Source organism: Carcharhinus amblyrhynchos, chromosome 7 (assembly GCF_965287045.1).
Source record: "Carcharhinus amblyrhynchos chromosome 7, sCarAmb.v2.hapA, whole genome shotgun sequence".
NCBI classification, from domain to species: domain Eukaryota; kingdom Metazoa; phylum Chordata; class Chondrichthyes; order Carcharhiniformes; family Carcharhinidae; genus Carcharhinus; species Carcharhinus amblyrhynchos.
In genome coordinates, this window is record NC_137330.1 from 115,750,757 (window position 1) to 115,777,830 (window position 27,074).

General features: G+C 43.2%; 1 protein-coding gene across 4 annotated transcripts in view; it reads left to right on the forward strand.

Moving 5' to 3' along the window:
- kif6 (kinesin family member 6) overlaps positions 1-27,074 on the forward strand; it is a 430,254-nt gene that overhangs the window by 3,544 nt on the left and 399,636 nt on the right. For all 4 annotated transcript variants that reach the window (XM_080192988.1, XM_080192989.1, XM_080192991.1 and 1 more), the window contains exons 2-3: positions 2,119-2,225; positions 4,381-4,455. In XM_080192988.1, the coding sequence (XP_080049114.1) occupies positions 2,119-2,225; positions 4,381-4,455 (182 nt within the window). The remainder of the gene's footprint in view (positions 1-2,118; positions 2,226-4,380; positions 4,456-27,074) is intronic.

Sequence of the window (27,074 nt, forward strand, 5' to 3'; positions counted from 1 at the left end):
GACAAATCAGACTTGCGCAGAAATATTTTACAACCTTAAGGAAAATATTCCTCTGGAGAATAGTATCAGTCAATCATTTGGACACTGGAGTGGATTACTGCTGTAGTAATAAAGATTTTTTTCAGCTATTTTAAAAATCAGAGAACCATTAAACCATTCCTCAGAGCAGATCAGAGTCGACTCCCAGGATAAAGGTTTTAAATGAATTTCTTGCATCTGTCTCCCTGACAGAAGATAAAAATGGGCCCCAACTTCGGAGTTTCAGGTCGTTGTATTGGCATGGTACTCCAATGGTGCACTGATTTGTGTGATGGATTGGGCTCCATTTATGCCCTTTTGTAGTTCCTTGTGGTGCATCTGGAAAAGTTGGTGAGAGTCGTTGCTGACATCCAAATTTCCTTCGTCTTGTGAGAAAGTAAAGGTGTACGCGGGCTTTCTTAACTATAGTGTCAGCATTGTAGGGGGGGAACCAGGACAGATTGATCTGGTCACCTAAAAGCTTGAAGCTCTTGACCCTTTCTACTCTGTCTTCATTGGTGTAGACAGGGGCATGTTCTCCTTTATGCTTGCTGAAGTCGATGACAATCTCCTTAGTTTTGTTGACATTGAGGGAGAGATTGTTGTTGCCGCACCAGTTCACCAGATTCTTTATCTCATTTCTGCACTCTGAATCATCGTGGTTAGGAACCATCCAAAGTTCATCATTTAAATTGCACTTTTCGATGGTTCCCAGTGCAGGGCAATTGCCCAGGGGAAGCTTGCAGTCTGGGCAATTACTGTGCAAACCTTGCACGTGAACTTCCAGCTGGATTACCAGTGCACCATTGGAGTACCATGCCAATACAACAAGTTTAAAGAGGGATGTGGTCTGTATCCAACTGTTCCATTAAAAATCATTAACAATTCTGAGGAACACAACTGTGCAGGGTCAGTGTAGATCCAGCCTTCTTTTGCATTGGATTGATCCACTTGATTGCTGCGCTATTTTATCCTCCCTATACCTTTCTTTCTTTCTTCTCCCCTCTTTGTTCCTGACCCTTCTCTGTCAACACTTGTGCATGCTGTTCTTTCTTCACACCCCCACCCTTCCTACTTCACAGTGGCACAGTGGTTAGCATTGCTGCCTCACAGTACCAGGGAACCGGGTTTGATTCCTGGCTTGAGTCAGTCTTTTCAGAGTCTGCCCGTTTTCCCTGTGTTTGTGTGGGTTTCCTCTGGGTGCTCCGGTTTCCTCCCACAGTCCAAAAGACATGCTGCTTAGACTCATTGGCCATGCTAAATTCTCCCCCAGTGTATCCGAACAGGCACTGGAGTTTGGCCACTAGGAGATTTTCACATCATTGCAGTGTTAATGTAAGCTGCTTGTGACACTAATAAATAAACTTTAAAACTTCTTTCTACTGTCCTCTCCAGCTCTTGAGGCTTCAAGATTCACTGCAGGATTTGAACGTTTCACTGCCAATGAAGTACTGCTTTTTTATGCAGTGCAGTTGCCAATTGACTTTCAGCTTGATCCCAACTTGTTGAGTAACTTTAAACCTAATCGCAATGTTGCAGTTACCTTTGGTTTGAAGTTTTGGTGCAGAAGGGCTCGGGGAAGTGAATCTTTATTTGGTGCATTTGTCGAAAATAGGAGGGTGGGACGTATCATTGGCTGTGAAGTGCTTTACATTTCAAAACATAGAAGATAGGAGCAGGAGGAGGCCATTTGGCCCTTTGAGCCTGCTTCACCATTCATCACGATATGAACTGGGACTGGGCCATTTGGCTGCTTGGGCCTGTTCCGCCATTCAGTAAGATCTGATGGTTAATCTGATTGTGATCTCAACCATATTCCCCAATGACCTTTGACTATCTTACTAGTCAAGAATCTTTTCTCTTCTGCCTTAAAAATATTCAATGACCCAGCCCCCACCGTTCACTGGGGACGAGAGTTCCATTGACTCACGACCCTCAGAGAGAAGCTTTCTTCTCATCTCTGTTTTAAATGGGAGACCTATGAATTTTAAGCTGTGTCCCTAGCTTTACGATGCCCTGAAGACCTGGAAAGCATAAGGAAAATACATGTACGCTGATAAAAATACTGGAACTAAGATTTTCCAGTGTCTTTTTTTGCAGCTTTACTCATTAGCTGAGGATGGTGGAGGTCCAGTACTGGAGTTTGTTGTGCCACATGATGTTGCAGATGGATTTATAAATAACAAACGGGAAAGCTATAAATTTAAGTAAGTACCATGTATTATTTATCTTTCCTGTATCATACCAATAAGTAGCAATCATCCTTATAAACTGGAAATAAAGGCTTTTATTGACTGAGACGGGGGAAAAGCTTTAGCCTTTTAGCTTTATGCTTACATTTGTAGCTGAATTAACTACAGGGATTTTTTTTTATTTAGGCAGATAAACTCTCTATTTTTGTTTCCTTTCTTATTCTTGAACTGGCCCAAGCTGTTGTGTGGTAGCTGGGTGTAGCATTCCTTTTTGTGATTTAAATATCCTCTTGTATCTACTTTCTGGTGTGATATCTCTGACAGCTGGATTCCTTCGTCATCATATCATCGAAAGACAGATCTTGGTAAGTTGAAAGTTTTACAGTATTGTCAGATTGTTTAAAGTTTATTTATTAGTGTCACAAGTAGGCTTATATTAACACTGCAATGAAGTTGCTGTTAAAATCCTCTAGTTGCTACACTTCGGTGCCTGTTTGGGTACAGTGAGGGAGAATTTAGCACGGCCAATGCACCTAACCAGCATGTCTTTCAGGCTGTGGGGGGAAACTGGAGCACCCAGAGGAAACCCACACAGACACGGTGAGAATGTACAGAATCTGCACAGACAGTGACCCAAGTTGGGAATCAAATTCGTGTCCAAGGTGCTGTGAGGCAGCAGTGCTAACCACTGTGCCACCGTGATGCCCCAAATTGTGAGACAGATTGTATTTTTGCCCCTGCATTGCTGCACACTCTCTTTTTTGATCATTGCTGCACTGCTAGGCAGATGATGAGTGCAGGACAGATGGTTTCTTAGAGGTAGAGTTGTTATTGGCCACTCCTGGCACTTGTTTCCAAAGCCACGTACCCCGAGAACCAGTGAAACAGAAGCATTGCTTGGCATCTGGGAACACATTCTCTGTCTGCTTCGCTATTCTGGATTGGTGGATGAGGCTCTGAAGGTACATGCAAAATATTGGAGGATACAATGTGTGGCTGTGAATGTCGCTCCCCAACTTGTTTTAATATTATTCAGCCTTACAAAAGCAAGCTTGCAGATGATGGAAATCTGAAATAAAATCAGAAAATGTCCTAAATTGTCAGCCAGTCAGGCAACATTTAAGGCTGCGCAATTCCTGGCTTGGGTCACTGTCTGTGCGGAGTCTGCACATTCTACCTGTGTTTGTGTGGGTTTCCTCAGGGTGCTGCAGTTTCCTCCAAAAGTCCGTAAGGCATGTTGGTTAGGTGCATTGACCTGAACAGGTGCCTGAGCGTGGCGACCATGGGAATTTCACAGTAACTTCATTGCAGTGTCAATGTAAGTCTTTCTTGTGACTAATAAATGAACTTTTACTTTAGGAGTAAGGGTGACTTTCCTCTTGGACAAGCACCTTTCATTATAGGCCCAAATGAACATCAGCCTGGCTCTCCCTCTCATTTCAACCACCACTCCCATCAGAGAGTGAGCACTTAAACATTCAGCTCACGTTGTCTTGTTGCTTTGAAGGATGATGAAGCCTCAGGTGCATGTGACCTTGCTGATATAAGGTCCTAACTGGAGGAGGTGTTCCAGCATCAGATGTCAGAAGGTGCCACCTCTTCAAGCATCTCTGCAACTTGCTATTTGCTATGGCAGCCTAGTAGAGACAGGAGTGAGGCACCAATGAGCTCACAGCATGGTGCATGAATCAGAGGTCACCTACCTGTGATCCAATGTTTTGTCTGTATCCACACCATTAATTAATGAGGCAGGTAGCAGACAATAAGGTGTTAAAATCTGCCTATTTGGCCATCAGGAAAAAAAACACCAATTTTTTTTTCCATGCCCATCACTGCACGTGGATGGGAAAATCCCATCTGTGGAATGGTTAAAGTGCAGAAGGAGGCTATTTGGCTCATTGTGTGCATGGCAGCTCTCTGGAAGAGCAGCTCAGCTGGTCCTACTTTCCTACTGCCTCCTGCTAGCTTTGCAATTTTTTTACTTTTTAGATAATTATCTAATTCCCAGGAAACATAAAAGTTTTGATTGACTGTAGTAAGGGAAGTGCCACTGTTTAGGATTTTCAGAGGTTACAGTCTGTTTCAAAAACCAGTCAGAAGAGGAGGATTGTTATTGTGAATATACTCTATCATTGATCATATAATTTGGTTAAAACAACTTATTTTATAGATTCCAGAAGATCTTTGATCAAGATGGAAAACAGGAGGAAATTTTTGAAAGTATTGCCAAGCCTGTGGCTGAAAAGTGAGTGTTATTTTAATTTATGTTTTTCAATCTGGAATTGACAGTTTAGATTGAATTTTATTGTTCTGGGCTAGAATGCCTATGAGTGCCCCAAACTTGTCCATTTACGTGACTTCAGTCGCAATTTCTGGGGTCAAGCAACTAATTAGTTGTCATTGAGCCTGCCATCTCTTTAAAGGTTTGCCAGCCAATCGGGTGGTCAGCAGCTCAGTGGTCTTGACAGTGCCACCAGAATGAGTGGTCACTGCTGGGACTGCACTTGAAAGAAGAGGACACTGAAAGAATGTCTAGTCAAGGGGACAACAAGTGGAGTTTGTAGACAACGGGGTCTCACCGATTAGCGTCTGCAAGGATATGGCTTTGGGGAGGGTGGCTGACATTGCCGCAGGAACCCCTTTATAGGCCAGTGTATTGAATAGGGCACCCTTTCCACTTCTGAGCTCAAAGAGAGCACATCAAAATGTATCAGGTGGCCTCCCCATGGGGTGGAGTGTGCACTCCTTGCTGATGACATGTCAGTGGCAGCAAGAAGAATCCCATAATTGGCCACTTAACTGATTCATTTGGCTTCTAGCAGGATGCCCACTCTCCACCTTTCCCTGCTGCGGGTAAAACTATATAATAGTGGGAAGATCATGCCAGTTTTGCCCCGCTTCTGTCAGCGCATCCCTAGAGGGCAAGTAAAATCTACCTTTTAGCGTTCCCCTTCACAAATCTAAAATTTCAGTTTGAAAATGAAAATGTTTTGGGGCAGGTAGATAGTGACTCACAATTATGCAGAAGTAGTTAAAATAATGAAAATCCGCTAAACTTTCAGTTTTCCATGGAGTACTATAATCCAGTGCATTGTTCACAACTCCATCAGAAAGGTGAGCTTATTGTTGTGCTGTCATAACATTTAAAATGTTGATAAATTACGGCAAGCAAGCCAGCATCTAAGCCTGCAATTACATTACAATTGGTGCATTTATGCAGCATTCTTGCATCACAAGAGGACTCATTGTGGAAGCAGGCAAGGTCCAGATTCAGATTTGTGCTTCATCCTTATAATTGTGTTACAAACTGAAACTGCTTCCTTCAGGGAAGGGTCCGTTTGTCTCACTTCAGAGTTAGGTCAGACCCAGATCTGAGCTTTATACTGCAGCTGCTCCATGTTGGTGCAAAGCAAAATCCAATCTGACACAGCTTGCAATAACTCCCTGGTTTCCTGCTCTCTTTTTAAAGGATAAAGTTTATTTAGTAGTCACAAATAGACTTACATAAAGACTGCAATGATGTTACTGTGAAAATCCCCTAACTGCCACACTTGGACGCCTGTTCCGGTACACTGAAGGAGAATTTAGCATGGCCAATGCACCTAACCAGCATATCTTTTGGACTGTGGGAAGAAAGCAGAGTACCCAGAGGAAAGCCACGCAGACACTGGGAGAATGTGCAGAATCTGCACAGTGACCCAAGCCAGGAATGAAACCTGGGTCCCTGGCACTGTGAGGCAGCCACTTGGCTAACCACCATGCAGTACAATGATCCCACTGGATTTCAGCAGGAGTCGTTTCATGAAGATGGCAGTTATTCCCAGTGGTTAAAAGTAAGGTGATTCTCCAGTCAGCATGGCTATATGAGCTTGTTGCACCTTCTGTATCATCTCCCACTACTGCTCAGTTGCAATCCTTAGTTAAGATAGGGTCTATGTAAGTAGGGTCCCCTTGACATTTATAATAGTGTGACTTTGATCTGCTTTTTGGTCAGTGCTTATTTTTGGTTGAAAAATGACTCATGGTGCAAATTGTACAATTGTGAGGAAATAGAAGTTTGTGGTTGATCGTGAATGGTGAAAAATAATGTTCAACCAGTCAATGATCAACTGTAGATGTCCAAATAAACTCTCAGGACAGCAGATTTTGTTGTTTATTTGTTTTGGTTTGCTTATTTATTTTTGTGTCCTTAATTTATTTTTCACCTGACAGTATTTGTTTGTTAAAAATATTTTATGTTCCATTTTAGCCACAAAACATAGATTTGTGAATCAGTTTCAGAAGCCTCTTTGTGAGTAACTAGAAGGCTAGTGTCAGGGGGGATCTTTTGAAGTACCTGAAGGATTGCAGCATTTCACCACCACCTTCCCAAGGCATCTTGTGATGAGCAATAATTATGACTTGTCAGCTTCACCCTTGTCTTCATAGCAAATTTCTAAAAGTCTTGGTGAACAAGTTGTCTAAATATATTATGCCAATTTAGAATATAATAGAATACCAAATTGTGGGCCCAAAGGGAGCCATTGGCTTATTGGTTTGCCTTTTCCGAAGCTCCCAGACACAAACTCTTCTTTCACCTTTTAAATTACTGAGGGAAAAGTCTTATCCAGAGGGTCTGGCAGATGGAGTATAATGTTGATAAATGTGAGATCATCCATTTTGGTATGGATAACAGCAAAATGGAGTATTATTTAAATGGTAAAAAATTGCAGCATGATGTAGTGCAGGGGGACCTGGGTGCCCTTGCGCAAGAATCACAAGGAGTTGGTTTGCAGGTGCAGCAGGTAGTTAAGAAGGCAAATGGAATTTCGTTCTTCATTGCTAGAGGGATGAAGTTTAAAAACAGCAAGGTTATGTTGCAGCCCTTTAGAATGGTGGTGAGGCCACATCTGGAGTACTCTGTACAGTTTTGGTCTCCTTACTCAAGAAAGGATATTCTGGCACTGGAGGGGGTGCAGAGGAGATTCACTGAGTTGATTCCGGAATTGAGAGGGTTGGCTTATGAGGAGAGACTGAGTAGACTGGGGCTATACTCATTGGAATTCAGAAGAATGATGGGAGATCTTATAGAACCTTGTAAGATTACGAAGGGAATAGATAAGATAGAAGCAGGGAAGTTGTTTCCACTGGTGGGTGAAACTAGAACTAGGGGGCATGCCCTCAAATAAGGGGAGCTGATTTAGGACTGAGTTGAGGAGGAACTCCTTCACACAAAGGGCTGTGAATCTGTGGAATTCCCTGCCCAGTGAAGCAGTTGAGGCTACCTCATTGAATGTTTTTAAGGCAAGGATAGATAAATTTTTGAACAGTCGAGGAATTAAGGGTTTTGGCGAGCAGGTGGGTAAGTGAAGCTGAGTCCGTGCAAAGATCTTATTGAATGGCGGAGCAGGCTCGAGGGGCCAGATGGCCTACTCCTGCTCCTAGCTCTTATGTTCTTGTCTTCATTTCAAAAATTTAGTATTTATTCTTGGTGAACACATTGTCTAAATATATTATACCAATTTAGAATATAATAGAATACCAAATCATGGGCCCAAAGAGAGCCATTGACCTATTGGTCTGCCTTTTCCAAAGCTCCCAGACATGAATTCTTCTTGCACCCTTTAAACTTCTGAGGGAAAAATCTGGATAACTTGTCGCTGCCCCCCCAAAATAAAAATAATAGTCTTGCCTCAGTTTTGTCCCATTGTTCTCAACAGACAATATTTCATTCTGACTTTCCTCCAAACTGTCAGTATATGAATTGTCACTGGGGTGTATTACATGAAGTAATTTATACCGTAGCTGCTTTCTCTACTTTTGCAGCTGAGCCAGGATATCCTTACGTCAGTTCACTTTCAATGTAAAATCAAATAGGAAGCTGATTTGACCATCCAAAAAAGGAAGAACAGAAAATTAAAAAAGAATGTTTGGAGGAAAAAAAAAAGAAGAGAATTAAAATCAGCAGAAATAGTGAAATGTTATAGCCCCGTGCTCAGCAGTGATTGCTGAGACAATCAAGACAACAGGGTTGCCATTCTTATTCTGGAAACAGGGTTGGGGGTTTTGGGGAACCTACACCCTCCCATCTAACACTGGGGCAGCACGGTGGCACAGTGGTTAGCACTGTTGCCTCACAGTGCCAGGGACCTGGGTTCGATTTCCATCTTGGGTCACTGTCTGTGTGGAGTTTGCACATTCTCCCCATGTCTGTGTGAGTTTCCTCTAGGTGCTCTGGTTTCCTCCCACATGCTAAAGGTGTACGGTTTAGGTTGATTAGCCATGCTTAATTTCCTCTTAGTGTCAGGGGGATTAGCAGAGTAAACATGAGGGGTTTTGGGAATAGGGGCTGGGTGGGATTGTGGTTGGTGCAGACTCAGTGGGTTGAATGGCCTCCTTCTGCACTGCAGGGATTTTATGAACCCTTATCCATTTCTTTGGGTTGTACTTCAGGTGTACTCAGCTCAATCACTGTACTTGGTGTAAAATCCTAATAGTGCTGCAGCACAAGTAGATCCAGGAGCACCTGGTGGGGGGCAGAATTTGCTTGAAGATTGTATCAGTAAAGGCCTCCTCAAAGATTGAGATGTGAGGAAAGCTGACGTGTAATTGAGGTACAAGCCTTATCCCTCTGGGACTTAACACACAGCTCATGATGGAAAAGAGGAGGACATTAAGCAGGTTGGTAGGAGGGACATTTGCGAGGAATTTGTGCTCTGCATCCCTCATCTCTCTCTGGCCCACTTCCAACTTACTGCCATTTATATGGTGTAGCTGGTGAAGGAGTGACCAGTGAGAGATGAGGAGGAAAATATAGATTGGGCAGTGAGTGGCTATAGGTTTGATTTTTCACTTATGTGGGATTGCAGAGGTGAATCCAGCTCTAAGAGTCTTCCTGTTTTTCTTGGGAGAAGACTTTTCATGTCCATCAGTGCAGCCAGTCTGAGTGTCAGCATCTTATCTCACTCAAACAACAAGACATTAAATTAACTTAAAACAATTGACTTGTAAAGAAGCTTTAAGGATTTGCAATAAGGTATTTTAATATACTCTCAAAAGAGTACATTGATGCATGTTGCTGAAGTTTTCCACATTGCACTCATTAGGAATAGCAGATTACACGACAGTTTGGATTGTATGTTCTTTCAGCTGTTTGGAAAGTAGAGGACAGACCAAATTCAACCGGGCCCTACCTTGTCACTTATGTCCCTGTCCTCCCGACCACATGAGATTGAACTAGACCACATGAACCAAAAAACAAACAGGTCCTTCGGCCCTCGAAACCTGCACCGGTCATACAGCCTGTCTGAACTAAAACCCCCTACCCTTCCGGGGACCATATCCTTCTATTCCCATCCTATTCATGTATTTGTCCAGATGCCCCTTTAAAAATCACTACCGTATCTGCTTCCACGACCTCCTCCAGTAGCAAGTTCCAGGCACTCACCACCCTCTGTGCATAAGAACATAAGAAATAGGAGCAGGAGTAGGCCATCTAGCCCCTCGAGCCTGCCCCGCCATTCAATAAGATCATGGCTGATCTGTCATGGCTCAGTTCCACATTCCCGCCCTCTCCCCATAACCCTTAATCCCCTTGCCTATCAAAAACCTATCAACCCGCGTCTTAAAAATATTGAGCGAGGCAGCCTCCACCACTTCAACAGGCAGAGAATTCCAGAGATTCACCACCCTTTGAGTGAAGAAGCTCCTCCTCAACTCCATTCTAAACCGCCCCCTCTTTATCTTGAGGCTGTGCCCCCTAGTCCTACTGTCCTTTCTGAGCGGGAAGAGCCTCTCCACCTCTATCCTATCCATCCCATTCAACATCTTATATGTCTCAATGAGATCTCCCCTCATTCTTCTAAACTCTAACGAGTACAAGCCTAGTTTATTCAGCCTCTCCTGATAGTTCAACCCCCTCAACTCCGGAATCAGCCTAGTAAACCTCCTCTGCACTCCCTCCAAGGCCAAAATATCCTTGCGTAAGTACGGCGCCCAAAACTGCACACAGTACTCCAGCTGCGGCCTCACCAATGCCCTATACAGCTGCAGCAAGACCTCCCTACTTTTATATTCAATCCCCCTCGCTATGAAGGCCAGCATCCCATTTGCCTTCCTGACCGCCTGCTGCACCTGCAGGCTGGGTTTTTGCGACTCATGCACAAGGACCCCGAGGTCCCTCTGCACCGTCGCATGCTGCAGTTTTTCACCACATAAGTAATAGTCTTTCCTATTCCTACCAAAGTGGACAACCTCACATTTGCCAACATTAAATTCCATTTGCCAGTTCCTGGCCCATTCACCCAGCCTATCTAGATCCTTCTGCAGACTCTCCACACCCTCCGCACAATTTGCCGTTCCACCAATCTTGGTGTCATCAGCAAATTTCAACACCATACACTCGGTTCCCTCCTCCAGATCACGGACAGATTGGATAGTCAGAAGCTTTTTACCCAGTGTGAAAGAGTCACTAACTATGAGGCACAAATTTAGGGTATGAGGGGCAAGATTTAAAAAAGATATCTCTTTTAAATCTTGCCCCTCATACCCTAAACTTGTGGCTCATAGTTAGTGACTCTTTCACTCTGGGTAAAAAGCTTCTGACTATCCACTCTATCCATGCCACTCATAATCTTGTAGATGTCTTTCAGGTCGCCCCTCAACCTCTATTGTTCCAGTGAGAACAAACCAAGTTTCTCCAACCTCTCTTCATAACTAATGCCCTCCATAACTGGCAATATCCTGGTAAATCTTTTCTGTACCCTCTCCAAAGCCTCCACATCCTTCTGGTAGTGTGGTGACCAGAATTGAACACTATATTCCAAGTGTGGCCTGACTAAGGGTGTATAAAGCTGCAACATGACTTGGCAATTTTTAAACTCAGTGCCCCGGCCGATGAAGGCATGCATACCGTGTGCCTTCTTGACTATCTTCTCCACCTGCGTTGCCACTTTCAGTGACCTGTGTATCTGTACAACCAGATCTCTCTGCCTATCAATACTCTGATCAAGGGTTCTGCCATTTACTGTATATTCCCTATCTGTATTAGACCTTCCAAAATGGATTACCTCACATTTATCTGGATTAAACTCCATCTGCTATCTCTCCGCTCAAGTCTCCAACCGATTTATATCCTGCTGTATCCTCTGATGATCCTTATCACTACTCGCAAATCCACAAACCTTTGTGCCATCTGCAAACTTACTAATCAAACCAGTTACATTTTCATCCAAAACATTTATAGATATATTACAAACAGCGAAAGGTCCCAGCACTAATCTCTGAGGAATGTCACTTGTCACAGCTCTCTATTCAGACACTCACCCTTCCACTATTACCCTCTGTCTTTTATGGCCGAGCCAGTTCTGTATCCATCTTGTCAACTCACCTCTGATCCTGTGAGACTCCACCTTCTGTACCAGTCTGCCATGAGGAACCTTGTCAAAGGCCTTACTGAAGTCCATGTAGACCACATCCATTGCCGTACCCTCATCAATCATCCTTGTCACTTCCTCAAAAAACTCGATAAAGTTAGTGAGATATGACTTCCCTTTCGCAAAAACATGTTGTCTCTCACTGATACGTCCACTTATTTCCAAGTGGGAGTAAATCCTGTCTCGAAGAATCTTCTCCAATGATTTCCCTACCACTGACATAAGGCTCACCGGCCTGTAATTACCTGGATTATCCTTGCTACTTTTTTTAAACAAAGGAATAACATTGGCTATTCTCCACTGCTCTGGGACCCTTTCTGTAGCCAGTGAGGATACAAAGATTTCTCTCACGACCCCAGCAATTTCCTCCCTTGTTTCTCTTATTATTCTGGGGTCTACCCCATCAGGCCTTGGGGACTTGTCTACCTTAATGTTTCTTAATACCTCTAATACCTCCTCCTTTTTGATCTCAGCATGACTCAAAATCCTTGATGTATTTTATTCACAATGGTTGTTTGAGCATTAATTTCCAGTGAATGCTGGTTTGGCTGTCCAATAATATCAAGCCTTAGATTTTGAGCAGTATATCCTATAGAAGAATCCTGTTGCGTTTGCTGCTTTTATTGATGAATTACAAGCCTGTTAATGATTGCAAAATCCAAGTTCTAATCCAATTTCATAAGGTATCCAGAGCACCTAATGTTACACCTGCTTAAAGAAGGCCACATTATTTAGTTTCTTGTTCTCTTTGGTCTGTTCTGAGATTGTTCAATAAGGTTAGTCCATCTGCTTTTATTATTGCTGTTTGTGGGAACTTGCTGCATGCAAATTGGCTGCTCTTTTTTCTATACAATAAGGAATTTGATTATTAATTCAGCACTTGTTAAGTACTTATAAAGAGCTTGGAGTGTCCTGAGATCATGAATGGCGCTATTTAAATGCAAGTTCTTAATCTGTTTTTCCAGATACATTTGTTAATTTTGCAACCATCAGTAAGTTCTTCCAAGGGCCCAAAGTGCTAATTTGGACTCTTTTAATTATTTTTAATTTTCTGCATTAAGCCTCTATTCCATTTTGATAAATGTAAATGTTTGTATTCTGTCTTTGATTTTTTTTATTTGGAAGTCCTTGTTTAGTAAATTGCAGTTGGATAGAATGATAATAAGAGCACAAGTTGAAGGCAGAATCATAGAATTCCTACATTACAGCAGGAGGCTATTCGGCCCATCAGGCCTGCACCGACAATAACTCCATCCAGGCTCCAGTTCGTGACCTCGTGTATTTACGCTACTAATCCCCCTGAACTAGAGTCAATTTAACATGGCCAGTCGATCTAACCTGCACATCTTTGGAGTGTGGGAGGAAACTGGAGCACTCAGAGGAAACCCATGCAGACAGGGGGAGAACATGCAAACTCCACACAGACAGGCATCTGAGGCCGGAATTGAACCCGGATCCCTGGCGATGTGAGGCAGTGCCATTGCGAAATAGGGGTGTTTCTTTCATGTGGAAAGAAACTATAACAAAATAACTGTGGCTGTAGACAGCTAAAAATATTGCATACTGTCTAAAGGCAAGATGTTTTTAAGTCTGAGGTTATCCTGACCGCCACAGTGAAATTTGTTTTTTTTTAATGAATAAATGCCAGAACAGTGAGTTGCCGTCCTGATTTTATTAATGTCCAATGTACTCTGCAGTGTGTGGGTTTGAGTTACTTTTGCATATAATTTTACATCATGTTTTAAAGCTTCATGCTTGTTTTTAAGTGTGTATCGTAGTAGTTTGTGGAAAATTGGCTTAACAATTTGGGTTTGTCCAAATGCTAATGCTATTTTAAATCAGTGTTAAACTATGAGAAAAAGGTTTTTGAAATATCCCTTAAAAGATAAGAAAATAACTAAAACTTTCAGTAAAGCACTGAGAAGGATATCAGTTGGCGGAAATATTTGCTCATTCTGTGACTGCATAATGTCCTTTTTTTTTATTTTCATAAACGTTACTATTTAGCCTTTTCCTAAGTATGGCTAATGGGGAAGTACTCTGGAATTACAAGTAATTACCTGTAATTCTATGTGATATATTATGCAGCAACTGAAATTTGGCAGAAAACCATTTTGAAATTATAGAAAAGATCTGTGTTTTTGAAGGCAGCAATGGAAATTCAATGTTTGAGTTAAGTTGGGACAATTATCAGAGGAAAATTATTTCCAAACTTACAGAGTGTGGAATCAATTGTGGAATGGGAGGAGACGGAGGGAATGAAGGCTTCATGTATGTGTTATGGGCAAGGTCAGGGTGACTACATCTGGAGACTTGACACTCAATGCCTTGTTGCCCTGTTCATAGCACGTATTTCAAATTGGGTGATCTAACTGCATTGTAAACTGCGGTCAAACTGGCATGGTTTACCTCCAAAATACCTAGCATTGGAAAAGGAAATAGGGCAGTATGTAAAATAAACTGCTGATTTGTTTTTAGGCACCATTGCTGAAGAGGAATTACTTAAACAAAGTTTGAAGTTTATTTATTTGTCACAAGTAGGCTTACATTAACACAGTAATGGGGGGAGGCAATACTGTAGTGGTATTATCATGAGACTATTAATCCAGAAACTCAGCTAATGTTCTGGGGACCTTGCTTCAAATCCCACTGCGGCAGATAGTGGAATTTGAATTCAATAAAAAAATCTGGAACTAAGAATCTGTTGATGATCATGAAACCATTGTTGATTGTCGGAAAAACCCACCTGGTTCCACTAATGTCATTTTGGGAAGGAAATTTGTCGTCCTTACCTGGTCTGGCCTGCGTGTGACTCCAGAGCCACAGCAATGTAGTTGACTCTCAACTGCCCATGGGCAACGAGGGATGGGCAATAAATGCTGGCCAGCCAGCAACTCTAATGTCCCACAAAGGAATAAAGAATAAAATGAAGTTACTGTGAAAATACCCTAGTTGCCACACTCCAGCTCATGTTTGGTATACTGAGGGAGAATTTAGCATGGCCAATGCACCTAATCAGCATGTCTTTCAGACTGCAGGAGGAAACCAGAGCATCCAGAGGAAACCCACGCACACACGGAGAACGTGCAAACTCCCCACAGACGGTGACCCAAGTTGGGAATCGAATCCGTGCCTCTGGCACCATGAGGCAGCAGTGCTAGCCACTGCACCACTCTGCCGCAATAAGTGAATGAACAAACAGTTTAGTGACATATGGACTAAGATAGGGATGAAGCTTGTTTGTTATGCAGAAAGAATGCGACCAGAAGCTCGGTTGTCAAAATTTGAACACTCTTGAGACTGTGGCCAGGGTTTGCCATCAGTGGCAAGGGTTTGCGGCAGGGACCAAAAAGAGTGGCTTTGGCCTGCCTAACGTTTAATTGGAAGAAATCTGAGTTTCGTCCAAAACTAGATGCTGGACGAAAAAGATGGTGCTGGGTATTATTGCAACACAAATAGTAGTTGATCCCACGACTTTGAATTATGTTACTTGAGGGGAAAGCATGTGAATATGGTAGAAAACGAGGCCATGGATAGATTGCTGGTCTCTTGAAATGAAGATATGGCAGTTGGAAGAGAGATTATTGTTAGAGGGCCTGTGGTTCAGACTGAATAATGAATGAGAGTGGTACCAAGTGAGGGTTGTCCCTTCAGCTGGACTGTGGGAGTCGAAGATTGTACAGTTAACATTGCTGAAGACTACAAATATATCATCTGTAACTTCTGTTTGTTTTGGTAGTTTGAATTCATTGGATAGTTTCAAACAGTTGTGAGATGAGGATATTGAGAGACAGTTATCTCGGATTCTCAGGAGCTTGATAGGGTGAATGCTTAGAGGTTGTTTCCCCTTGTGGGCATAATCTCAGAGTAAGGGGTCACTCAGTTAAGACACAGATGAGGAGGAATTTCTTCTCTCAGAGGATAGTGTATTTGTGGGATTCTTACTGCAGAGAGCTGAGCGGCGAGGTCATTAAGTATGTTCAAGGCTAAGATACAGATTTTTAGTCAACAAGGGAATCAAATATGAGGATAAGGTGGGAAAATGGAGTTGAGAGTTATATCAGATCAATCATGATTTCATTGAGCCATTGAATGGAAGAGTAGACTCGATAGACCAAATAGCCTATTTTTGCTCCTGTGACTTCTGGTCTGATAGTCATGGGTCTGGGAGGCAACAATATGGTCAAAATCTGTGGAAAAGGAAGGGAGGCTGGAAATGAGCAGTTAGGACACTGAAAAAAGAGATGATTTGTTTTGAAGTGATGCTGAAGAGTTGTACCAGTACTAGAGGGGTTTGTGCAGAATAGGTGATGCTAGTTATGGCCAGATTGGGAAGCCTTGGGAAGTGGCCAGCTTTTACTTCATTGATGCCAGTATGATCATCCACAATGGTTACCATATTATCATGTTTCTGTAATGCTGGTTAGAACAAAGAGCAAAGTCAAGCAAAGAAAATTACAGTACAGGAGCAGGCCCTTCAGCTCTCCAAGCCTGCACCAACCATGCTGCCCATATGAACTAAAACCCCCTATCTTTTTGGGGACCATATCCCTCTATTTCCTTCCGATTCATACATTTGTCCAGACGCCCTTAAAAGTCACTACCACAGCTGCTTCCACTACTTCACCCGGCAGTGAGTTCCAGGCACCATCTATGTAAAAAAAACCTGCCTTGTACACCTCCTTTAAACCTTTCCCCTCACACTTTAAACCAGGTACCCATCACCCTCTTTGTAAAATCAGACTGAATCATTTATCTTGATGTGTGCCATTATGACTATGATTTTGTGCATTCCCCCCCATACATAATTGAGTTTCCAATTGGTGTTTTCACCTTCAGAATAAACACACAACATTGACTTGAATCCCCATGACCAATTTCGAATGGTTAAGGAAACATTAAAATCCTTTTTGGAGCTCATCCAGGGAGAGATAAACAATGATGTCCTGCACATTGGTTGTCAGGGTTCTTGGATGAAACATTGTTTACTTTCCGCATGTATATTTCTAATTCGGTCAATGAATCCAAAGTTTTCAGAGTTTGGCGAACTTGGTTAGCTGGATATTCTCCAGGTGGAATTGCTGCGAGAGTGCGACAACTTCCATTGGAGGAAAATTCTGCTACAGCAGTACAAGAGTCAGATGTGGTGTTACAAAGGCAGGATTGAGTAGAGGACTCGGGGAGATATATTCCATTGAAATGCCGCTACAAAGTTCCCTCCTTCGATTGGATACTGCAGGCTGAGTATAAGCACTTCTCAGGGGCTACCACACACTCTTTCCATAGCAGGGGAAGTAGCGATAACAGATGGACATGAGATAAATCAGTTGGATTTCCGAGTTCATTCCTCCACCTCCCACCACTGTCATTTGCTTCAGCCGGCAGACTGGGCAATGTCCAGCAGTATTACCAATCAGGATCGGGGAGAGAAACACAAATTGAGTGGTGAAGACCTTATAATTACATTTGTGAGAATTTATAATGCAACAAAAACAGAAAATGCTGGAGAAACTCAGCAGGTCTGACAGTATCTGTAGAGGGAGAATAGAGCCAATGTTTCAGAGTCTGGATAATCCTTTTTTGACTTGATTGTCATATGTATTAGTGTACAGTGGAAAGTATTGTTTCTTGCATACTGCACAGACAAAGCATACCGTTCATGGAGAAGGAAATGAGAGAGATTGTAGTGTACAGTCATAGCAAGAGTGAAGAGAAATATCAATTTAGTGCAGGGTAGGCCCATTCAAAAGTCTGATGGTAGCAGGGAAGGAGTGTTCTTGAGTAGGATGGTATGTGACCTCAGAATTTTGTATCTTTTTCCTGACGGAAGAAAGTGGAAGAGAGAATGCGTGGGGTGCTTAATTATGCTGGGTCCTTTGCTGAGGCAGCAGGAAGTGTAGACAGAGTCAGTGGATGGGAGGCTGATTCGTGTGATGGATTGGGCTACATTCACGACCTTTTGTAGTTTCTTGCAGACTTTGGCAGAGCAGGAGCCATACCAAGCTGTGATACAACCAGAAAGAATGCTTTCTATGATGCATCTTTAACGGTTGGTGAGAGTTGCTGCTGACGTCCCAACCCTTCGAAAAGTTTGCTCTATTCTCTCTCCACAGATGCTGTCAGACCTGATGACTTTCTCCAGCATTTTCTGTTTTTGTTTCAGATTCCAGCATCCGCAGTCTTTTGCCTTCATCTTTGTGAGAATTTATACTTGTGGAAATCAGTCCTTATAAAATAATGTTGAACTTTGTACTATCGTGCTACGATTACTATGGTAGCACTGCTGCTTCACCATGCTAGGGACCCAGGTTCGATTCCTGGCTAGGGTCACTGTCTGTGTGGAGCTTGCACGTTCTTCCCGTGTCTGTGTGGGCTTCCTCCAGGTGCTCCGGTTTCCTCCCACATTCTGAAAGACATGCTGGTTCGATGCATTGACCCGAACAGGTGCCAGAGTGTGGCCACGAGAGGAATTTCACAGTATCTTTATTTCAGTGTTAATGTAAGCCTTACTTGTGACTCATAAGTAAATAAACTAAACTTTAAAACCCTTGTTTGGTGTTTTATTTTATGAGAAAGATCATGACATTGATTGTGATCAATGGGCAAGGAAACAAATTGTTAATGGGTGGGGGGGGAGCTTTATGGATCAAATGGCCTTATCTTGTTCTGGACTTCATGCTCAAGTACATTTTGAGATTATCTAGGCCAGTTTGCTGTGATTTACAACAAAATGTTGACCCTGAGAAAAGCGTAAACTCTATTTGTTGTTTGGATTCACTGTACATGTATCGTATCTTACTATATGCTGTAGGAAAGGTGAACAATGTAAGTGGCACCTGAAAAGATTTCAGTTTCCTAATTTAGTTACTTTAATATTATTCTTGGACTTAAAACTGAAGCTGTTTACATGCTTCAGTCATTCAATAGATTATCATCAAATCCTACATTTTATTTATCTTAATTTTTTTCTTGTACTTTCTCCCAAATCCTGCACCTTTGCTGCTGGCTGTTAGCCCTACATTTTGGTTTTTTATAACATGGTGCTATTCCTATTCACCACAGGGCAGCTGTTCAATCTTGGACAGGCTGTGGATGGGGTGGGGGTGTGGGGGCGGGCGGGCACGAGGGATACGCGGGGGCGGTTGGAGGGAGAAGAGCGAGGGCAGGGTGAGGCAGGGTGTGGACCCGTTGAGTATCTCCTCAGGAATTTTGCTTTAAAGGACTGTGAATTATCTTAAATTGCTGTTTGGCATTTCTGATCATTTCTCCAGCCCACTTGTTGGGAAAGGTGTGACCCTTGCAGGAACAATATAATTAGTCTTCAAAATGGGGCCACATCTATTGCAGTGCTATGGCGAGGAAGTGGGACTGATTGGGTATGTGTTTCAAAAACCCAGCACCACCATAGTATGTTGGGCTGAATGGGCCTCCTCGTGATTTAAGAATCTGGATTTATCTTGCAAAATGTGATTTAACTTTCAGGCCCCATGTCTTCTTCCCCAGTTATTCCATATTTATTTGGTTAATGAGGAAAAGGCATCTGGATTAGATTTTGGATTCCACTCATATCTTTGAGGTGATGCAGCAACATCTGATGGCTGGTATGGGAAATTTCTAGTGTGTGGGGGAGCAATTCAATATCAAGACTACCCAAATATTAATGTTCTGCCTTTTAAAAAAATTGACATGATGAATGGATTAAAGGACGGTGTGTATTTAGAGAGATCATAACCATAATGAATTGATAATGACCATTATTTGTTTAAACTGCTCAGTTATATCAATAATGATTTGATTCTGTTTTAAAAAAAATCCTTTAAATCGTTTCCATATGAACGTATATTGACCCTGATGGAACGATCTTAAATCTGCAAACTTCCAAACCTTATTTTCCTAAGGAATATGTTCTCTCAGTTTGTTGGCTTTCACTAATCCACAGAGTTCTAGATGCCCGTGGTTCTACCAAACACAAGGTTGAGGTTCTTTCCTTGGATTGATATTGAAGGGTTATTATGACGCATTTTCTTTTCATAGTTTGACCATAAAACAGCCTGAACCAGATGTCTGCTGGTGGACTGGTTGGTTGATTTGGAACTCCCTACTGATTAGGCTAACAGACTGTGAAATTATGGGTTTTCTTTTGTGGCCATACATCCACTGGGAAGCACATTGACATTATCCTTGCTGTCTAATTAACACACACAATTATTCACTTAGTACTGCGAGTGCAATGAGCCAACCCAGCCCTTCGGTCAAACTGCCATTTTGTAGATAAAAATTTTTAGTTTTTAAACTTTTTGACTGGGAAAAAGTGGAGTTGAATTTCTCGGTGCAAGTGGATGGAATTAAAGTCTTATTAACAACACCTTTTACCCCTACATGAAATTGGGTAAGAGGCTTCAGTGCTTTATAAAATAAGAAATGAGCAAGTATGGGGTGGAAGTTGGCACACTATTGAATGATCACATGTAGACTCTGTATTAGATGAGGCTTGATGCCACAAATGGCGAGATATTCTTTGTTACTGACTACTACTATTATTATAGTGACTTCTCTGTGTAAATGTTGGTTAAATGACATTTCAGGCTGAAGATTCTACGACATTTCCAGCAGGTCCCCATTTCAGCTGCTTAGAAGAGCAGGTCAGAAACCACGGGATGATGGTTAGTTTATGTATTAGTGTCACAAGTATTTTACAGTCACACTGCAATGAAGTTGCTGTGAAAATCCCCTAGTCGCCACCCACTGGTGCCTGTTTGGGTTACACTGAGGGAGAAATTAGCATGGCCAATGCACCTAACCAATATGTCTTTCAGACTGTGGGGGAAAACCCATGCAGTACCAGGAAGAATGTGCAGATTCCATACAGGCAGTGACCCAGGCTTGGAATCGAAACTGGGTCCCTGGCAATGTGAGGCAGCAGCACTAACCACTATGCCACCATGCTGCTGATACTTGAGCTATGGTGCTTATGTCTTATGGATGATTAAGATTAAAACTGCGCCTTGGATCTTTCTTAATCTTAAATCTACCGCTTTACTGTCATTAAGTGGAGGGGGTAAAGATGTGGAGAAAAAAATTACAAATTCTATCAGAAATTATTTTTAACAGCATTGATAGACTTACCTTTGTTTAATTGGTTCATTTTCTTGGTTTTTCAAGCAGGACTTATTTTCAAAAGTCCTTAGTAGTTTTTTTGTTATTTTTCTTGTTTCAAACTTCAAGTTTTTAGGTATCCAGATCACCAACGACCTGTCCTGGTCCCCACCATGCCCACACTATAGTTAAGAAAGCTCACTGATGCCTCTACTTTCTCAGAAGACTAAGGAAATGTCTGCTGCAACTCTCACCAACTTCTACAGATTCACCATGGAAAGCATTCTTTCTGGTTGTAATCACAGGTTGGTATGGTTCCTGCTCTGTCCAAGACAGCAAAAGGGTTGTGAATCATAGAATCCCTACAGTACAGAAGGAGGCAATTTCTTTACCCAGAGGGTGGTGAGGGATTGGAATGCCCTGCCTGCTGCAGTTGTAAATGCGCCTAGTTTGGGGGCGTTTAAGAGGTCTGTGGACAGGTTTATGGACGAAAAGGGACTGGTTTAGGTTAGTGGGTCGTTGTTGTTTTTTTAAATTTTTTTTTAACTGGTCGGCGCAACATCGTGGGCCGAAGGGCCTGTTCTGCGCTGTTATGTTCTATGTTCTAATTCGGCCCATTAAGTTTGTATTGACTATAATCCCACCAGGCCTTATTTCCATAACCTCACACATTTACTTTGCTAATCCCCCTGACGCTAGGGTCAGTTTAGAATGGCCAGTCAACTTAACCTGCACATCTTTGGACTGTGGGAGGAAGCTGGAGCACTCGGAGGAAACCCACACTGACATATGGAGAATATGCAAGGCTGGAATTGAACCTGGGACTTGGTGCTGTGAGGCAGCTGTATTAACCGCTGTGCCAAGGTGCCGCACAGAATGAAGCCCAGTCCATTGCTCAAACCAACCTTCCATTCATTGACACTGTCTGCACTTCCTGCTGTCTTTGAAAAGCAGCCAGCATAATCAAGGACCTCACACACCCCGGACATTCTCTCTTCCACCTTCTACTGTCGGGAAAAAGATGCAAAAGTCTGAGGTCACATACCAACCGACTCAAGAACATATTCTTCCCTGCTGCCATTTGAATGGACCTACCTTGCATTCAGTTGATCTTTCTCTACACACTTGCTATGACTACACTACATTCTGCACTCTCTCGGTTCCTTCTCTGTGAAAGATACGCTTTGTCTGTATAGCATGCAAGAAACAATACTTTTCACTGTATACTAATACATGTAACAATAATAAATCAAATCAAAATTCTTACTTTATAATTTTTATTGTTTCTGTTTCAACAGTTCTGGTTTTTCTATTGCCTTGCTTTGAGTGGGAGAGCATGTTGTCCGTCAACTATGACAGAAAATTGGTGAAAGTGTATTTCCATGAAGCGTGGCTATGAATGAACCTTTTAATGTTAAACTAATAAGATTCCCACGGTGTTGCATATCCATATAATGTATTGTCTTATTAGGGCCTATAGAATTACACCGTTGTGCTGGTGCTTATACTCCATCGCTTTAATTGAGTGTATTCCAACTCTAATGACTTCTTTAATTACCACTTGTGGCAGTTATGTTTGCCAGAGTTTGTTTGATGTTCACCCAGGGTAAAGGCTTCTGGTAACAGTTTGAAGTGTGACACGGGTGTACTGATGCTGGCTCCTCAGTTGTTCTGTAATTATCTTGAGTGCTGTTTGAGGCTATGTTGGCTCTGTCTTGATCTCTATAACTAGTTTGTGGCTGAGACTGATTTTTTTTCCCTCTTTTCAGTCATTAGAGCCGACTTGCATTCTCTTATTGGTTGTAAGTTTAACTTGCCTACAGTTATGCTGGGATATTCTGTGCAGAGCAGACTGTATTGCTATTTTCTGGGATTTGTGGTGGCTGTTTTGAATCATAGAATCCTACAGTGCAGAAAGAGGCCATTTGGCCCATCGATTCTGCACCTACCACAATCCCAACCTATCCCCATAACCCCATTCATTTACCCTGGTAGTCACCCGACACTAAGGGGCAATTTAGCATGGCCAACCCACCTAATCTGCAATTCTTTGGGCTGTAGGAGGAAACCAAAGCATCCGGAGGAAGCTCACACAGGCATGGGGAGAACGTGCAAACTCCACACAGATAGTGACCCAAGTTGGGAATCGAACCCTGGTCCCTGACACTGTGAGGCAGCGGTGTTGACCACTCTGCCACAACACCCCTGAATTAGTTTTGCAAGTTTTCCTGTTGCCAGTCTGCAGCTTGTTACCATTGTTTTATTGTCATTTTGCTACTGAAAATACTTTTAATTTTACTTATTTAGCAATTATACCAGGAAGCACAGTATTGTCCAATAAACACTGCTGACTAACAAAGAGATGACTGTGACAAAGTAAGTACAGAACAAGCTGTAAAAATTGAGCAGTTCGGGCAGTATCTGTGTAGAGAGAAACAGAGTTAGGCCGGGATTCTCCCAAACAAGTCCCCAATTTGCAGAAGTAACTCCAGCTGGCTTTTTTTTAAACATGATTTTCAGAATGAATCTCCCACACACTGAATACTGCAGAGTGCCCTAGTGGGATTCCCTCTGAAAATCAGGGGGTGGGGCCTATTCCTGCCTGAGAGGCCAGCAGCATAGTGCTGAGTGGGCCACTGCGCATATGCCGATCTGTCAACGCAGAGATCGGTGCGTGCACTGCCAGCCTCTCGATTGCTGGCCTTCCCATCACTCTCCGAGCCAGCCCCGATGCCTCTCCCCACCTCGTTAGCGCTGATCTCCCGATTTTCACCCCCCCCGCCACCACCCCGACCTGCTGGGGGGTGGGAGGTGGCCTCCGTAGCCTTTGTTTCCTCCAGCAGGATCGGCTGCCTGTTCCCCGTTTGTAGAGAGTTGTAGTAGATCCCGCTGGAATGAACCATGCTTTGGGGTGGGGTGGGGGGCAAGCTAGCGGGCCTGGAGACTTCAGTCCTGGGCCCGCTAATCGGATGTAAATCTGGATTTAGATATTGAAATCAGGTCCAGCGCAGAGCTGATGACACGACAAACCTTGGCCCTGGAGACACATGGAGGCTGTGGCATCTAGCAGGAAGCCCATTGAAACGGCCTCCACTGATGTTGTCCGGCCCATTGCACTGCTAGAGCAGCACAACGGGCTGGGAGAATCGCCCCCTTAATGTTTCAAGTTCATCATGACTCATTTTCAGAATGAGGGGAGATGGTGGTGTAGTGATATTATTGCTCGGCTCGTAATCCAGAGACCCAGGGTAATCCCAGAGTAATCTACCGGGGCCTGGCTGAACTTTAAAAAATATAAAATTAGAAATCTAAGACCATGAAGCTGTTGTCGAAAAAACTTATCTGATTTACTCTTGCCTTTCTGCTGTCCTTACGTGTGACTCCAGATGTGACTGACTCTGAAATGGCTTAGCAAAACCACTCAGTTGAATCAAACTAAGTCTCAAAGGAACAAAGTGGGTCAGATTGCCTGGCATCGAAATAGACATGATGTGGAGATGCTGGTGTTGGTCTGGGGTAAGCACAGTAAGAAGTCTCATAACCAGCTTAAAGTCCAACAGGTTTATTTGGCAGCACAAGCTTTCGGAGCGCTGCTGCTTCATGAGGTGAGTAAGGACTTGTGTTCACAAATGGGGCATATATAAACACAAACTTAATTTACAAGATAATGGTTGGAATGCGAGTCTTTACAGATAATCAAGTCTTAAAGATACAGATACTGTGAGTGGAGAGAGGGCCAAGCACAGGTTAAAAAGATGTGTATTGTCTCCAGCCAGGACAGTTAGTGAGATTTTGCAAGCCCAGGCAAGTTGTGGAGGTTACAGATAGTGTGACATGAACCCAAGATCCTGGTTGAGGCCGTCCTCATGCGTGCAGAACTTGGTTATCAGTTTCTGCTCAATGATTCTGCGTTGTTGTGTGTCATGAAGGCTGCCTTGGAGACTGCTGTTGGCAATTGTCGGCTGCTGGCTTGACGTGCCTGCTGTGCCTGTGTGCAATGGCACAGATTTCTGTGAACATCTGTCAAAATATTCTCCGTCTTCTCCTACATGTGCGCACTGACATGTCCAGAAAGCTGTAAGTAAAATGAAATATCCTATGCTCAGGGTAAAGTTTGTCCTTCTGGGCCATGCTTTTTCTTGGTAGTGCTACCAGGGATTCTTGCAAGTGCATCTGCCACTGGCCTGCCTTGTGTGAGAGAATTGCACTGATTTTATAATTGACTCCTCCTCCTATTTCTGTTATAGCCTGGTAGGAGTACCTGGTGCCTACTTTGCTACCAGGTTTTGTTGCAGTATCTGAGGTGACCCAATCCTCTCTCTTTCCCATGCCACCTCTCCCACTCCATCACCACCTCCCAAACTATGAACAATTTAAAGTTTCCTCACCTTCAATCCACCCTTTAACATTGTCCATGGCTGCTCGTGAAGGATATGTTTCTGAAGTCCTTCACTGCAGACTCAGGAATGATTAAAATTGGGTCTGAAAAGTTTGTCCATTTCAAGTAACAGCTCCTACAACTTCTCTCTGATCTTGCATACCCCCTTTTCCATGCTGATGAAAGTCGGCAGAGCCTGAAAGAGGGGCAGGATTTCTGCACCACATCCATTATTTCTTTCCTTTGGTCCATCTCCGTTCTGACACTTGCCTGTGGTATTAAAATCTAGGCCACCAACTCCAGGTGGGATGGTAAATCTGCCAGTATAATTGAATGACTATGTGTGAACAGCTACGTCTCCCTGTGTTCCCCTTCAGCTGGAAAGTGTTTAATAGTCAATTCCTTTTCCTTCGCCAGATCAATAATTTGCAGGATATTAAAACCAAAGAAGTGAAAGCAAATGAATTGGCGAGATGTTTGCGTAATGGGCTCGGTGGAATTTTACCACTACATTGCATCCATTTTCAGGCGCGAAAAGGTTGTAAATTCAGACATGAAGTGATTAGCATGATCTGCGCCCATTTTCTCACTTTTACGAAGGGAAAAAATTGGCGTGATCGGAAGCCCGTCCAAAGTGGGCGAGATGTCAGTTTAAATATTTGAATGTTCATCCGAATGCAACCAGCGAGGTGCATGCCCCATTTTACAAGCCTGCCTGCGTTTATCACCTCATTTGCCCAGTCGGATCGGTCTGGAAAATACCTTCTCTGTAAAAGTCAGCTTCTGGCCCTCCATCAGTGAGGGTTAGTGAGGAGATAAGTGCCTACCATAGGATGGCTCTCTGGTACTCACAGGGAGTCATTTCGTGTCGGGAAGGGTCTGCGAGTGTGTGGGGGGTATAAGAGGGTCAGTAATGTTCGGCAGCAGGATTGTGGGGGAGGGGCCGGTGGAGTCCAATGTCCATGGGGGCCAGGGGCTGGCATTATCCAGCGTGGGAGGGATCTGGCAGGGGAGCCGCTTTATTTTAGTTTTTTGCTGCCCATGCGCAGTTGGAGGCTCTGATCAGAGCTGCAGACTTTTGGGCACGTTAAGTGACGCCCGCAGCTTCTGCAGTGAGCAATGGACTTGCTGAAAATTTTGCAGCCAGAGTGCGTATGGTGGGGGGGTCTGAAAATGCATCCAAAAACCGGATCTGGAACTATACTAGTTCCACGTCCACCTGACACTTAGACAAAAAGTTGTAAAATACCACCAACTTGTACTAATGCAAGAATGCTGAGCTGTTGTTTTCTCAGGATTTTAAAATAATTTCTGATGGGAGTTGTGGATTCCAGGAGACATTGTAATCATATTGTGGCCAGCAGGTAGAGGATTACAGAGAATGATTCCAGTTAGCAATGTAGTACTGATTATTGACATCACCTCACACAGATTCGCAATTACTTCATTTTAAACTCTTATATAGTTCATTGGAGACAGGCGTTACTGTCAAATCCAGTATTTGTTGCCTGTACATAATTGCAACAAGTTTTAACATTTCTTTATTAATGTCACAAAGAAGTTTACGTTAACACTGCAGTGATGTTGCTGTGAAAATCCCCTAGTTGCCACGCTCTGGCACCTGTTTGGGTACACTGAGGGAGGATTTGGCACAGCCCCAATGCACCTAACCAGCACGTCTTTCATATTATGGGAGGAAACCAGAGCACCTGGAGGAAACCTACACAGACTCAGGGGAAGTGCAGACTCCGCACAGACAGTAAGCCAAGCTGGGAATTGAACTGGGGTCTCTGGTGCTGTGAGGCAGCAGTGCTAACTACTGTGCCACCATGCTGAGTGGCTTGCATTTTTTAGAGTCAACCACATGGCTTGGTTAACTTTGTTAGAGGTGGTCCACTTTGGTAGGAATAATGGTAGGAAGGATTATTACTTGCGTGGAGAAAAACTGCAGCAGGCGACGGTGCAGAGGGACCTCGG